Source organism: Mirounga angustirostris, unplaced genomic scaffold (assembly GCF_029215605.1).
Source record: "Mirounga angustirostris isolate CCGP_5_RB_7025 unplaced genomic scaffold, mMirAng1.0.hap1 SCAF_1, whole genome shotgun sequence".
Taxonomy (NCBI): Eukaryota; Metazoa; Chordata; class Mammalia; order Carnivora; family Phocidae; genus Mirounga; species Mirounga angustirostris.
The window spans coordinates 194,275,394-194,291,073 of NW_026991709.1; the positions used below are offsets into that span (position 1 = coordinate 194,275,394).

Consider the following 15,680-nt stretch of genomic DNA (forward strand, 5'->3'; position numbering starts at 1 on the left):
AATGGTTACCTAGTTCAAAAGCAAAATGTATTTTTGTGTGTGTGTTGTTTTTTTTTTTGTTTTTTTTTTTACATAATCACCTATTGCTCTTATAACTGGTAGATGTTGATTCAGAGGAAGTTGGTTTCTGGTCCAATTTTTGACATAAGCTGTGTCCTTCTGTTACCAGCACTTTTAAGTGTGGTAAAAACTGGTCATGACAAGTAAGTGAGCTTAACCACATTAAACATGTTGCCTCAGCCATTACTAAGTGTCTACTTGTGAAGTTGGACACGGTGAGTTTTCACTCTGTGCTTCCTTATTTTGATTTTTATTTTATCCATAAGACCTGGCCCTTTAAGGATAATTTTAGCCCTTCACAAATACATTTTAACAGGCATCCAGTGGAAACTGATCCACACTCTAGGGCAGATTCAGTATCGTACTGTGTGAGAGAGACAAGCATTCCTAGAAAAACTGCACACCAATATAAATGGCCTCTTGGTAACCTCTGCATTAAGAAAAAGATACTTTTAGAGGAAAAAGAAGATTTAAAACACCATACATACCTAGCTCTCTGGTACTTTTTTTTTTTTAAGTAAACCATTATAATAACTCATTATAAAAAGATTACTTCAAGAGTGCTGACTTTGAACAGAGCAGGAATTACTTGTGTTTTGGAACATGAGAAGCCACATAACCAAGAAACTCTGAACTCTTGACAGTAACCTCTAATAGGTAACTGGGCTAAAGTAGACATCAGGTCTGCAGGTAATGGATGTCGGTGTCCATATTAAAAGTCACCTGTACAAGACTCAGAGAGGACCTGAATCTAGCTCAGAGCAGGACGGTCCTCTGCAAGTGCCGGCTAATGTAAGTGGCTACACGGGTACTGCGTCTCTGGTCAGCAAAGAGGAGTTCGGCTTCTTACTCTTCTGTTTTCTTAAAAATGGCTTTTGTATGTAATAGAGGGTTGTTCACCCATGAAGTTCGTGAATGAGCAAAGGCTTTCTTAAATTTGGTATTCACTAAGTTTAGAGTGTCAGAGAAATAAACAGTTCTATCTACTGTGCAGTGCATGGGCTATTCAGGACTGGGTATTCGGCTGGAGGATGCTTTACCATTGTGTTACCAGACTGGTTATAGTTCTGCATTATAATTCTCCTGGACTTCTAGGTATGAAGTTGATTTAGCTTTATAATTGTAAATTTAGTTTCTGTCCATACAGTAGTTAGTATTTGTAACAGTTTTTTTGGCATAAAAGTTTTGCTTAAACTAAGGCGTATGTATTCAGTTAGGAATCCTCCCTATTCCTATTGCTAAATAAAGCAGGTGTACATAAAGTCTCCCTGCACATATCCCATACAGGAAACTTCAGAATCATCTGAGATACTTTCCCCCTGTAATTGGAGGAGTACGAAGGCTTCAAGGCCCCTCACTTCTCATGGGTGGGCTACAGGGAACAGGCCGGCAGCCTCTTTCCTGCTGATACCTGCTGCTTGACACAGAGAAGTTCTGTACAGAAAGCAGGAGCATCCTTCATGAGGTGGTACTTGGGGCAGACACTGAGCGCGCTGTATTCGTCTTTGGTATCAGCCTCTCTAAAATAGACCACCATGTATTTGTGAAGGGGAGTCTGGCTTCTCAGATCGCTACAGAAAAGGTTAAAGGCCAGGGGGAACAGGTCTTGGGAATTCTCATGGGGGCTGCCCTCACTCCTGCCACACGTGCCATCACACCTGGGGTTGACGTCATTGGAAAGCAGGAAGATGACTTTATCCACAGCTTTCTTCTGAGTGGTAAGCCACTGCACCGGACCCATCTCAGCTATTTTCTTTTTCTGCCACTTTTCAAGGATAACCTCACTTCTGCAGTGGTTTTGAAGAAATTCAGTGAAGTAACAAACTGTGTGATGGAAACAAATTTCAGATGGGTAGACCACAAGAACCTTAATGGGGGGCAGGAGCGTGGTAGTAGGGAAGGAAGCCTCCCTGGTCCTGTCTGTGGGGAGAGAGAGCATTTGTTGTCTGTGAACAGCAAACAGCAGGCTTTCACTCTGGTTTGAACCACCATTAATAAATGATCCCTTGCTAGGGAACGTTGGCTGAGCACCAGCGACGTTGTTACTGCCAGAAAGGAAACTGTCCCCGATGTTCATTTTAAAAGTACCACCTGAAACACACTGATGTTTAATCCTTAAAGATGCTTTAAGAGATGTATTTTCCGGGGTGCCTGGGTGGCTCAGTTGTTGGGCGTCTGCCTTCGGCTCAGGTCATGGTCCCAGGGTCCTGGGATCAAGCCCCACATCTGGCTCCCTGCCCGGCGGGAAGCCTGCTTCTCCCTCTCCCACTCCCCCTGCTTGTGTTCCTGCTCTCGCTATCTCTCTCTCTCTCTGTCAAATAAATAAATAAAATCTTTAAAAAAAAAAAAAAAAGATGTATTTTCCAAGTTCTTACCACTAAATAGATCCTCTTCAGCCATATCTTTTCAAGTAAATTCATAGAGGCGGTTGAGGTTTGAGGTACTTTTTTTAGGTGAGTGGTTGTAATTGTACTATTCTCAGTGTCCTGTACAAACAGGGCCACCTGACCTGTCCTTCACATCACGTTTTGAGTTGGGTCAGCTCAGTAATTGGACCATATTCTATCTGCAGGTGCTAAAGTTTCTTAGTGGTTGCGTAAGGTTAACTGGTACCCCATTTCAGCTAGAACTGCTCTACAACAGGAACTACATACGAAAGTACTGTAACTAATAACAGGCCATACCATATCCCCCAAACTGGAGTATTCCCGAGGTCAGAGTTCCACATGGCTTTCTTAATTAGGTTATGAGATTAATCTTGTACTGTCCACAACATCACAAGTGACTCAAAGGGTGCATTTATATTGTCTCCGTGTGGAGAAGAGGAGAAGCAGAGGTTTTCAGTGTATCTGTCCAAATACTCTGATTACTGTATTCAAATCCTTGATGTTTTACAGTTGGCGAGGTCCCTAGAGTATATGAATTCAAGTGAGTGTTGTTCTTACGCCATGGAAGATTTATTTTTAAAAAGTAGGAACTAGCTTGGAGTACCTATTAGAGGCAAAACGCAATTCATTATTAGCTGCCTTTTGCCCACAGCAGTCCTTGTAGACGCCTCAGTAAAAATGACACTGGTGGTAGTCACCAGATTGGGAGGTCCCCATCCCTGCTTTGCCTTGGCAGATGTGGCCCAGTCATTGTTACCAGTATTTGTGGAGAGCTCTACGGCACTGATTACATCAGTGCTACCTGACTTTTGTCCTAACACCAAAATGTGACTGCCTCTAGAGGACTCGTCTTTAAAAAAAAAAAAAAAAACAACTCAAAAGTGTTTTTTTCCTCATTCGGGTGTCTTTCGAGAACTGAATTCTCACACTTACTGTGCCTCCACATTAGATAGATCCCAACGGCCAGCACCCATGTGGCCACCAGCAGAGCTGAGAGGAGAAGAGGAAGCCAGCCGCGCAGCATGCTTCTGCCTGGAGAAAACAAAGTTTATTTACTTTCAGCAACACAAAACCAAATGTACCTCCTATTTGGAAGCCAAGAGTTTCACTCTATACTTTGTAGAAGTTTAGGTTCCTATAAAACCTAGGGGCAGTATACCTCTAGGGGATCTGCAGATTGGTGCGATTTTCCACAGCGTGTGCAGGCCATTCGTTAGATGCTCAAAAGGGATATGGGACCCAGGAGGTTAAGAAAGTTCCCCCAAATCACTCTGGCTTCTTACTCCACATACGTGCAGGCATTTTCACTGTGGTAACCGGAGTTGACGTTCAGGGTTTTTTTTGTTCTTTGATGAACTGATGTTATTGTGGGCATGATTACTTAATATATAGTACACACAGATGCCATTTTTAAAGGCTGTTTTGTTAGACTGACAAACATGGGGGGTAGTGGTGCCCCCCACAGGCATGTCGGTCAGGTAAGCTCAGGAACCCATAGGCACTGTGCCCACACGGAAGTCAGGACTGCCAGGCACCTGGGTCCTCAGTTTGTTCCGCTGAGTTTCTAAGAATAACACTTTCTAACTTTTGACTCCACCCCAGGCTAGTTCTGCGAACATTTTATTTGTCTGTAACAAGAGAACTGACATCTCTAAATGCAGAGAGACAGTTTCCCCAAACATGCTGCTCTCAGGCATCAGTGAGGCGTGTCTTTGGGGGCTCATAGTCCTAATTTGTTATCCAAATGTTGGCTGTGTGACCACAGCAAGCTACAGTCACAGTTAGGCCAGGGCCACGGAGACTGGTCAGAAAACCAGAGTGCCGTGAAATGCCCCTTCCCTTCCGTACTCGGTCCTCTAACGCCCCTGACTTTCCGGCCCATCCCTGTGGCACCCTGCACATCCATTTTTGCACTGTTTATCTCCCCCCCCACCTTCTTGTGTGTATCCTGTTTCATAAAGGATCCTGCCATGAATTCATACATAGAACCTTTGTTTTCAGTCTGGCGCGGCTTCGCCCTCTACCCCTGCACCCCAGCCCCATGTGCACAGCAGGGACCCCCTTACCCTCCCGCGGGGCAGGTGCACGCCCCGGCACACAGCGAACGGGGAGGCACTGGTGGGGCCCCTCAGGTCCCGAACCTCTCTGACGACCGTGCGGAAATGGTGGGCACTTACGACTGTCCAGGGGGAAGGACATGCCCGATTGTGGGCAAAGCCCAACTGTTCCTTTGCGTCGGATGCAGTCATTGACACAAGTGTGGAAATACGGAGTCAGCTGAGGGAAAAACAAGAGGCTCAGGAAGTTCCCATCATGCTTCAGAGCAAAACCTCAGCACAATGCCTACGTCCACCAAAACCCTTTCTCTTTTGGGTGGAACCACACCCCCACCCTGGCATGGTAATAGGACATTTTTTCCCTTGGGCACACTTCCATAACAAGGCCCTAAAATCCAAACCAGTGACCCAAGACCGAACACCTTCCAACTCCTGAATTGTGAACCTAAACTTTGTACGTGCTCCTAACGTGTTGGTTTCCTTATCTAAAAGGGTTAGGTCACCTCCTAATACATATACAAATATTTCCTCTAAAAAAAACCCAGAGCAGTAGAGTTCCTGTTGACAGACACATCCCTGGGGACTAGGAAAGTCTGGTTCCCTGGAAAAGGGATGCCGTCATAATATGCTGCCAGCTATCTGCTCCCTCTGAGTACTGCCTTTATGTCCCAGGGGATGAGAAACAAAAGCTACTTAGACCTCGGGCGTGGCTGTGTCCCACTATGACCCTCGATGTCCCCATATCATAAACTCGGAGCTGAAAGAGACCCGAGAGCATCTACCGGTCCAACTTCCTGCTTCCCAGCTTCCTGCTTCCCAGGGGAGTCAAAGGAGGCGGCTGCCCTTCAAAGTTCACACATTGACCTCCACCCAAACCTTCTGATTTCCAATCCTTTGTTGCTTCATTTTGCAGTTGGGAAAATTAAATGGTACTCCTGTCTCAGAATTACTCTGAGGCTCTGTGACTAAAAACGGCAAGTCAACAGCCACGAATAAAAGCAGAGGGAATCGTGACCCTGAGGTCGGCTCTGGCCCTTGCCTCTGTAGCCCCGGAGGCAGGGATGCCCCGCAGACGTCCCTGAGGGCCAGGCAGGAGTGTGCTGTGGGAGGGAGATAGCGGGAGGGACCTCATGGAAACAGCTGGAAGGACCAGTGCGCCTGGCCCTCCCCAAACACCTCGTCAAGCCTTACCTGGACCACAGCACCTTCACTTTCCCCCGTCACGGGGATCACCACCGAAGCTCGACTTGGGGGGTTGTTCTGGTGCAGGTTACGTGAGACAAAAATCAAGACACGTGAGCCAGACAAGTGAGGCCAACAACAAACACAGCCAGGGAGGGAAGCGCTCTTCCCAAACTGACTCTCAGTTGACGAGACTGTGAACAACCATTCATTTCCTACTTCTGAAACGTCTACTTTGGGTTAGTTTTAGGTTCTCGGGGACATTTCCAGGGATGTTCCCAGGGACTTGCTTCTCTCCGTTGAAAGCATCGAAAGAGCCTAGCACATTTGGACAATGGACAGTCCTGTCTGCACTCTGTTAACATTGAGAGCCTGTCCAGGGCATCCTAGAGCATCTACATTTTTCGTCAACAAGGTGAGGAAGGCTGGAGGTTGAGGATGGGGGGGTGGTGTTAGGAAACGAAGGGATGAAGTACCTCCAGCATGTTAGAAAACCCAATCACAATGTTATTTCGGATGAGAGCCATGTATTTGTTTCCAAGGGGGCTGGTTGTAAAATTCACTTCTACTGCCGTCTCGTTCTTCTTACAAGCAGTGATGTTTGGATCCCACAGACTTCCTGAGTCAAGAGAGAATCACATGGATGGAGTTGCAAACTGTCGCTCATTTAAGTCCCCCAAAGGGCTTGACAAAAACAAATCTAAGTTCTCAGGCAATCGTGCATCCAAGAGATATGGGCTCTACTGCATAGTGTACTTTTTATTAATCACTGCTCCCAGAACCTCAAAGTACCTGCTGCCCAAGAAAGTTTAGGGGCCCCATGTCACTGCTTTGCATAAGATAGCTTCCCTGGGCTGGGGGTAGTGGGAGGCACAGATCGGGTTCTACTACTCCTATTCTCAACATCCATTTTGAGTTAAGGGTAGGGTCAGCATTTTCTCCTTTTCAGGATGGGGAGGAGGAACCACGGGCCACAAGACATGTCTAAGATTATAGAGCAAGTGAATTCAGCATCAGGACTACAGCTACTAGAACATTCTGGGTTCTAGGAGCTTCATCCATCAGACCATTCTGCTGGCTTTACTGAATGTGAATAAGGAAATGCCTCATCGCTTAGCAGATACTTGGACAGGCCTACCCTGTGGGAAAAAGTCAGTTGATTGTTGTGACTTGCAAATCAGCACCAGGTTAATTTCCAGGAACATGAGAGATGATAGTGTGCATTGTTTCCCCCACCTGGGAGAGCATTTCAGGCCCTAGCTCAGAACTGTCTTTAGGAGCGGGGGTCTAGGACTGATTACAGGCCCACGGAGCTCCTCACACTCACCGTGCCCTCCATAGTCCAGATCTCTCTTGGTGGGGGGCAAGAGAGGAAGCAGAAAGCTCCAAGTCTGCCTTCCACCAAGGAGCTGCATGCAGCTCAGTCTGACAGGGTGCACAGGGATGCCTTGTGGGGTCAGGGTACCTAAAAGACAGGGACTAGTCCCCTCTTATACGACTAGCCTCATTAGCATCCTAAGACTCTACTACCCAGAAATTTACACACGCCCTTGTAAAATCGGTGGAAACTGGACACTTGGGACTGATTATCCTGAAGGGACTTATTTCAAAATTCAAAGGGTAGTTAGTGGCAGGTTCTAATAGCCTCGCATGTGAGAGGTGAACCCCCGTGAAGGCACAGGTTGAGAATATGCTTCTAGGTCATGACTTGAGTTAACACTTGCACCTTGAATGTTTGCTAATCCAAACAGAAGGTTCACAGGGTCCCCGTGGTCAGAGGTCAGTGGTATTGCTGTCTGAGCAGGTGGAGGGACTTACAGATTCCCCTCCAGTCAGGAGGGCCTTCCATCAGGATGGACCACCATAGGTGCAGTTTGGCCAGAAAGGATCATTTCGCCAAGGCGGTGCGTGTTTTTCTGTGCCTGCTCCTCACTACCTAAAGCTACTCAGAGTCGGCCTTTCTCTGGACAGGCTGCTTGATTCAGCGGGCACAGGGCCGGCCGGGGGTCAGCCCACTGCGCATCTCTAAGCCTCGGTTTCTTTGTGGAAGATGGACTGAGCTGGGTGGGCTCCAGTTTCTTCTAATAACAAAAGCAAATGTTATATTTACTTACCTGCCTCGATGCACTTTTTTTTGTGTTTCATTATGTGGTTTAGGCAGCCTGCAGATTTGAATGAAAGTTTTTACGTTTTAGAAAACGGTATCTCTGCTCCACTCCCTTGCCAACAAGTACACACAACACAGGGTTACCACACTTGTAACAAATTGCCAGAACATTCAAGATGTGAGGTAAGATAGCGAATTTAAACTGGACGCTAACATTTGACTACTAAACAGATTACCCACGAAGTGATAGCCAGAGTCTGATTTAAATACACTCTTCATCAGAATAGTACCTGTGATCCCCAGGAGAAGACTCAACCCCTTGAAAATGAGTTTTGATCATATATGTAAATACTGCCCCTTCCAGGAGGTGGAGCTTAACTCACCCCCCCACACCCCTACCCCAGAGTAGGGCAGATTTAGTCACTTGTCTTCAAGAACTAGAGTAGAGAAATGGACAGTCGGTAGATTTGCAATGGAGATGGCTGGCAGACACCACTGATGTCATGTGGATGTCACCCACCCCTGCTAGGAGGCAATGAAAAGGACACCCCACCTCTGCAGTACCTCTCCAAAAACCCACATCCCCAGGCTAATCATGAGGCAAACATCAGACAGACCCAGACGAGGGGACATTTTGCAGGATGCCTGGCCAGCCCTCCAGATTGTAGAGGTCACGAGGACTAAAGAAAGACTCAAAGCCTGTCACAGACCAGAGGAGACAGGAGACACGAGGACTAAATGTGACCGGAACAGAAAGCGGGCATTCACGGGAAAAGCAGGTGACATCCCAATAAAGTCTGGAGTTTCATTAATAGAAATGTACTGATGTTGGTTTCTTAGTTTTGACAAATGTAACCATGGTAACGTAACAGGTTAAAGATGGGGGATACCGGGTGAGAGCCCTACGGGAATTCTTTGGACATCTACGCAACTCTTTGTATTATCTTGGCAAACTTATTCCAAAATAAAACATTTCTATTTTTTAAAATGAGGTTTAGTCTCATCGAGAAAGCTGGAACACCCTGGACCGCAAGCTCAAAGAACAACAAGGAATCGGAAATTGCCCCATTTGTCTTGGATGCTTCACCAGAGACAGGACAGGACTGGAGGACAGAAGAGATGACCCGGCCTGGGTGAGGGTGGCATGGGGACCGCCGTAGCCAGGCACCATGCTGGACCCTCCACTTGCAGCACATGATCCTGCCTCATGCTCACAACAGCCCCGTGTGTGACATTGCAGGTGTGATACCTGAGGGCTGGTTGTGGTGTGGAGTAGTGGAAATGACCCAGCATTCAGCTCGGTGCCACCCTGCCTCTTGCTGACAGCCCAGGGGCCCGCTGGAGGCCGAGACCCAGCCGCTCCTCCCAATACCACAGCCTGCTAGCCAAGTGGAAAGACGTTGTGCAGGACACATTTTGTATCAAGGACAGAGTGGTGGAAGTCACTGACCAAGAAGGACCCGAGTGGGAATGTCAGCTTCTCTTGGGCTGTGTGTGTAACCCAAGGCAAGTTACTTAAGCTCTCCGTGTCTTCATCTATGCAACGGGGCTCTCCCAACCTCAGGGTTGTTGGATGCTTTGGTGAGAGGATGCGTGTTAGGCGCTCAGCACCGGGTCCGACACAGGAATGGGCTGTCCCCTACGTTTGATCTGACTTACTCCTCTCCCCCATTCTGTGAGGGAGACATAGTTACTGCGTGTTACTCCATCTGTGTATCACAGACGAGGAAACCAGACTCGGCGGGGCCAGATGCTTTGTCCAGGGTACCCCAGCCTCTCTGCACCAAGCCACACGCCCCACGGCAAGCATCCCAGCCAGACGGAGGAGTGAGGGAGTTTACCTGGTGAGGTGAAGTTCACAGACATGGAGGGGGGGTCTTCATTCATATTGGCATTGGGGATATTGTGGGCCCCGATGAAGTATAGTGTGTTCGGCTCTACAGGGAAGCCTGTGTAGGAAAACGTCCACTGAAAGGCAAAGCAGAGAACCCCTGAATTTCCAAACACTGCAATGCAGAGACATGGCACCTTTGTGCGCTGCCCTCTTCATTTATAATTGCCTTCCTTAACCTACTGCTGAAACTGAGGTCTCTAGCCAATGTCTGCTAAGGGAACGTAGCCCACACAATTTGCCATTAAGTCACAGAATCAGAGAAGTATAAGCTTTTAGAGCCGGGATAGAATTTAAGTTCAGCTCCCCTCATTTTGCTGATGGGGAAACTGAGGCCCAGAGATGCTGACTTGTCCCAGGCACAAAGGCCAGCAGCGGCCAGGCATCCTGCTTCAGGCTCCAAGCTGTAGCTGCTCGGCGGCCTGGGTGTCCAGCACGTCACCCCCTCCCCCAAAGCAAAGGGGCTGGCTGTAAGGACAGTTAGCCAGGGGCCTCAGCGTGCTCACTCTGCCACCAGACGGTCTGGTCTGAGTCTGGAAGGCTTCCGTGTAATTGCACCTCACGCAGCTGTAGGACTGGAGGTTGCTCTTGCCTGTCACGCAGATCTTGGTGGCCTTCAGCAAGTGAATGCTGGCTGCAGAGACAGGAAAGAGGGCGGCTGTTTATTTAGCACCTACTACATGGCCAGGTTGATGCTGGAGCACTTACAGGACTCACCTCAGTTCATATTCACAGCAGTCCCGGAAGGTAGGCGCCCTGGTCCCCTGGGTACAGAGGAGGCGCGTGAGGCTAGGGGGGTTTCAGGGAGCTCTGCCCAAGCTTACAAAGCTCCTCAGCAGCAGATATGGATTTAACCCAAAGCCCAAGCTCTTTTCTCCTCACAGGGAAGCCTCAATTTCACAGGATCCTACAAAGGGGATCCTACTCTGGCTCTGCACTACTTAAGGGGAACAGGCCTCCCAGAGTGTCATCCCCAAACCATGCCAGTTCTGATGACCCCTTCTCTCCCCTCTTCCCTGCCTCTCTAAGGCTTACACTCCTTCAAGGCCCAGTCCCCCTAGAACGACAGCTAACCAGTGCCTCACTCTGCGAGGCATGGGGCCACTGCCTTACTGCCCCACCCAGTTCCAGTGCTCTCCTGAGGGCCCTCTCCTGCTCCCCCCTGCCTCCATCCCACTCAGATGGAGCACAGCTCCTTCCCGGATGCCCCGGACCCGGATCCTGTGCCCCTGTGGCTGAGCGTGCCTCCCCCAGCCCCCGAGAACCCTCCTGCGTGGCAACTATAGCCCCCTCACCTCTCTGCGCCAGGCCCTCCCAGATTCCTGACTTGGTGGAATTGAACAGAATTGAGCCAGTGGAAACCAGAATCATAGGCTTTAGGCCCCCAGGATTGGTTCATGGAAAGAACTCACAAGCTGCCTTGGGGAAATGCCAGGACCTTCATGGTGCCGTGTGGGAAAGGGAAAAGTAAGGTACCTGAGTCAGCACTTGCCCTAAACTTGGAGAGGTGATCCATCTCGGCACTTACTCTGTTTTCTTCCATGAAATATAACAACATACAGAAGAGTACACAGATCGTAAGTAGAGCACGTGATGAGTTGTCACACTCATGTAGCCAGTCCCCAGGCCGAGAAACAGCCTAGGAGTGCCCTTCATGCTTCCTGTCAGTCACTCCCGAGCCAAGAGTTACCACTGCTCTGACTTGTAACCACTCAGGTTTGCGTTCGGATGTGAGTGTGGACTCCTGAATCTGGCTTCTTCGGTTTGTGAGCTTCATGCACACTGGGTTTAGTTACAGATCATTCATGCTCATCGCTGCACCGGATTGGATTTGCGATTCTACTGTCATCAGGAATTTGATGCATTCCGGTTTGGGGCTGTTATGAATAACGCTACTGGGAACAATCTAGTACAGTAGTCCCCCCTTATCTGCAGGGGATATGTTCCAAGACCCCCAGTGGATGCCTGAAACCATGGATAGTACTGAACCTTATATATACTATGCGTTTTCCTATTCATTCATACCTCCGATAAAGTGGATAAATTAAGCGCAGCAAGAGATAATAGAACAATTATAATAGACTGTAATAAAAGTGATGTGAATGTGGTCTCTCTGAAACTGTCTTATTGTACTGTGCTCACCCTTCTTCTACGTGAGGAGGTGAAGTGAGGTGAATGACGGAGGCACGGTGATAGAGCGTTAGGCTCCTGCTGACCTGTGGAAGGTATGTCAGAAGGAGGGTCACCTGCTTCCAGAGTGCAGTTGACTGCAGGTAACTGAAACCATGGAAAGCAAAGCCGCAGATAAGGAGGGACCACGGAATGAGGTTTTTGGTGCACTTCTGTATATATTCTGTTGGGTTTATGCCAGGGGTGGAGTTAATGGGCCAGTCTGCACTTTTCTGCGTTAGTAGACACTTCAGGCTTTATTGCTTGATTCAAACTTACCATCTGCCCGGAGTTTCCAGCTGACATTCATCAAAATGGAATAGTCCTCCATGGCAACATTGCTTTTAACAGGTTCCACCTGGAGGTCCCTCAAGTCTCCTGGGGTCAGAGTGTGTTGGACCATCCACTCTAGAGACGGTCCTGGGAAGAAACAAAACTGCCTAGGACACTCTCCTCTTGGCCCAGTCCAGTGCCATCTCCTCTCAGTGGCCCACCCTGACCTGTCCTTCACTCACAGTTCATCTCTTCTTCCTGCTAAGGCAGGCCAGGCCAGGCCAGACATTTCTTAGTGCTGGCTGTTTTATGGCCGAGGAGATGCTCAGCTTCCTGGCCCCAACCCATGGGACCCTCGGGACCACCCCAGTACCTGTCCCTGTGTATCTGACATGCTCGTTAGGTTGGTCCTGCCTTCCTCACCCCTCAGCCTGCACTCCAGCCGGCTGGCCCATACAACTGCCCTTCCTACCTCCTAATCCTTGCCGGCACCATCTCTCCTCCAGCTCATCCTTTCCATCCACATTTCTTGGGCAGAGGCTCACCCATTCTTCAAATACTACTATCTCAAACACTCCTTCTCTAAAACATTTGCTTCCTGTTCTCAACTGTAAGTGACCTCCCTATCACAGCACTTGATCTCCCAGAAGCGTCAGGCTTCACTTCCCACCCTGAAGGGTCATTCCTGTCCTGCCTGTGCCCCTCTTACTGGCCAGGAAGCCAGCCCATCTGAAACCTGGGAGCTCTGCCTTGCCAGGTGACAGACGCTTCATCCACAGCAGCTAACAAAGCAATGTTTCACCCTGTACCTTGTCTCCAATGACCCATTGCCTAGACTTGGGCCCCCCAAAAGTCCAACTGTTCTGTCAGCCCCAAATACCCATTCCCTAGCACACCTACCGGGTTCAGAGCCACACTGAATCATCTGCAAGAGAGAAAGAAATGAAGTGTCATGTTGAATGCTAGCAAACCCTAAGCCTTCCTTTGCCAAATTAGACAAAACACCATCTTTTTCTTTCTTCTTCTTTTTTTTTTAAAGATTTTATTTATTTATGTGACAGAGAGAGACACAGTGAGAGAGGGAACACAAGCAGGGGGAGTGGGAGAGGGAGAAGCAGGCTTCCCGCTGAGCAGGGAGCCCGATGCCGGGCTCCATCTCAGGACCCTGGGATCATGACCTGAGCCGGAGGCAGACGCTTAACGACTGAGCCACCCAGGTGCCCCTTTTTCTTTCTTTCTTTTTCTTTTTAAGATTTTATTTATTTATTTGACAGAGAGAGAGAGAGCACAAGCATGGGGAGTTCCAGGCAGAGGGATTAGCAGGCTCCCCACTGAGCAAGGAGCCCGATGTGGGACTCGATCCCAGGACCCTGGGATCACGACCTGAGCCGAAGGCAGATGCTTAACCAACTGAGCCACCCAGGCGTCCCCAAACCATCTTTTTCTTAAAATGCATATATGAGTGGCAAACTTTTGGAGAAAAGCTGGGCTGATTCCACTTCAGTTTGGGGGAAACTAAGCTAGCCCATTGTAGGCTGTGATGGACCTGACATTAGCTATCATAGACTTGAGCTTCAAGCCTGCTCATCACCTCACTTAAAAACTAGAGGTGGGTCTCCACCCCTCTCTGTGCCTTGCCCCCTTCCCTTGCTGTAAGCAGGGGTGACTCTGGACCATCATGAAGACCCCTTCACACTCTCTTGTTCAACTGTGGATTCTCAGGACCATCCAGAGTATTTGATTCTTCCCAGGTTAGGGACTAAGCTGTGCTGAGAAGATAAACAGAAGAAAGCTATAAATGCAGTCCATGGTGCCTTCCCAGGGCCTTGAAAATAGTCCCCCTCTGATGCAAAAGGACTCACCTGAGCTGTAACTGGGATTTCATCATGTTATCTTTTTAAAAGAGCTTTTAAAAAAATAGGTATGTATCATTAGTGCCCAAGAAAGGACAGTACTAAATCCCTTGGAGGTAACAGCTCATGTCTTTAAAAAAAATAATAATTAGTACTTTCATTTTGGAATAAAATGCTGGACCTAAAATAGTTAACTTTTAGGCAGCACCAAGTTCCAGTGACAAGACCCTATAGGCTAGAAGGCCACCGCTCTGCAATCTGATCCCTCTCAGACTGAACATTTCCAAACACCTCGTAAGAAAGAAGGCAAGACTTTTGATGGTTTGAGTAATCTGGGTTTGTTAGTCCCTCATCTTTGTCTTTTTACAGCTGAACTCCCAAGTAATATCAGACATTTTTTCTTTAAACCAGCCACCATAGTGGGAGCTGAGTTGTTGTTGTTGTTGTTGTTTTAAAGATTTTTTATTTATTTATTCATGAGAGATAGAGAGAGAGAGAGGCAGAGGCAGAGGGAGAAGCAGGCTCTCCGCGGAGCAGGGAGCCCGATGCGGGACTTGATCCCAGGACCCTGGGATCATGACCTAAGCTGAAGGCAGACGCTTAACCGACTGAGCCACCCAGGCATCCTAGGAGCTGAGTTCTTGTCAAAGGGCCAGTGAGACAAATTTTAGGAAGAAGCAAAGCAACAAGCATAATAGCTGGAGACATCAGGGCACATGAATGGGGTTTGTCTTCCCATAACCATCAACAAGTAACCACCATGTTTTATGCTCTATGCTATGCTAAGAGGGCGGAGATATAGTTGCAAATGCTTTTTGAAAGATTTTTCATTAGTGACCCAGGATTGAGATTCCCTCAATCCTCCAAGGCACTGGGGAAGAAAGGAAACCGGCCAGAGTCCAACAGATTCCAGCTCCAAGGTCATGGCACCCCAGCACAGGGGGAATCAACATGGCAACAAAGGGCAAGTGGTAATGGAGATACAGTTCTTGTGCCCAAAGTCGGGCAGACCTCAAGAGTGCAAGCAATAACGATATTGAGCACCTACTATGTGCCACACTCCTTGAGGCTGCCTTGCAAGCCCTGTCCCTGTTCCTCACTAGATCCAACTGAGTTGGGTATGACTCTTCTCTTATATAGATGAGGACACCGAGCCTCAGCTGGCATTTGAGTCCGGGTCCGTCTGATTCCGACGACGCCCCTGACTCCAGCAGCCTGAAGCCCCGGGGCGACCTGGCCGGGACCCGTCGGGCTGCCCCCCCGAGGGTGCGGACGTGCCCCTTCCAGGCGGCCCTCGGGAACGAGCGTGAGCTGGGCGCAAGGGGAGGGGGTGCGGACGCCGGGACGGGACGCAGGAAAGGGGCGCGGGCGGAAGCTTACCGGCTCCGGGGACGCTGCTCCCCAGCACAGCGTGGCCAGGCTCAGCAGCACTAGCGACATCGCGGAGCCCCCGGCCAGCCCTCCCCGCGGCCGCGCTCTTATCTCGGCGCCCCGGGCCACCCCTCGGGGGCCCCGCCTCCCACAGCGCCGCCCCGGCCCCCGCCCCCGCCGCCCGGAGCCGAGGGCGGCCCCCTCCCTGGGTGGGGACCGTAGGAGCGCCCTGGCCTGCCCGGGCCCGCCGGGAGGGGCCGGGTCCCAGCGCCTCGGGGCACCTGGCCGGTGGAGCACGAGCGGGCCCCGGGCCCCGCGCACACGTGCGAG

At 49.4% G+C, this 15,680-nt stretch overlaps 1 protein-coding gene across 5 annotated transcripts; it reads right to left on the bottom strand.

Moving 5' to 3' along the window:
- Window positions 1-44: 44 nt before the first annotated feature.
- Window positions 45-15,492, bottom strand: IL17RB (interleukin 17 receptor B). 5 transcript variants are annotated; one of them, XM_064595118.1, is made up of 12 exons: window positions 15,360-15,492; window positions 13,027-13,051; window positions 12,133-12,273; window positions 10,191-10,318; window positions 9,635-9,761; window positions 7,801-7,848; window positions 6,163-6,305; window positions 5,696-5,764; window positions 4,514-4,724; window positions 3,381-3,479; window positions 1,719-1,980; window positions 45-1,580 (listed from the first exon to the last, which is right to left on the bottom strand). In XM_064595118.1, exons 1-12 carry the CDS (start codon window positions 15,417-15,419, stop codon window positions 1,433-1,435), a joined length of 1,461 nt encoding a protein of 486 aa, XP_064451188.1. In that variant the 5' UTR covers window positions 15,420-15,492; the 3' UTR covers window positions 45-1,432. The 5 variants fall into 5 exon arrangements, with proteins under 5 accessions (XP_064451188.1, XP_045718123.1, XP_045718122.1 ...); XM_045862167.3 differs by having other exon boundaries at window positions 45-1,884; window positions 4,625-4,724; XM_045862166.3 differs by having other exon boundaries at window positions 45-1,980; window positions 4,625-4,724.
- Between the last annotated feature and the right edge of the window lie 188 nt (window positions 15,493-15,680).

What these genes read in the sequence shown, in the direction of transcription:
- IL17RB (XM_064595103.1), bottom strand. Translation starts at nt 15,419, where the DNA reads ATGTCGCTAGTGCTGCTGAGCCTGGCCACGCTGTGCTGGGGAGCAGCG. An exon ending in CCAGACCGTCTGGTGGCAGA is followed by an intron (nt 9,762 to 10,190) that starts GTGAGCACGCTG and finishes TTTGCCTTTCAG; the next exon opens with TGGACGTTTTCCTACACAGG. An exon ending in GTGAAGGTGCTGTGGTCCAG is followed by an intron (nt 4,725 to 5,695) that starts GTAAGGCTTGAC and finishes TTTTTCCCTCAG; the next exon opens with CTGACTCCGTATTTCCACAC.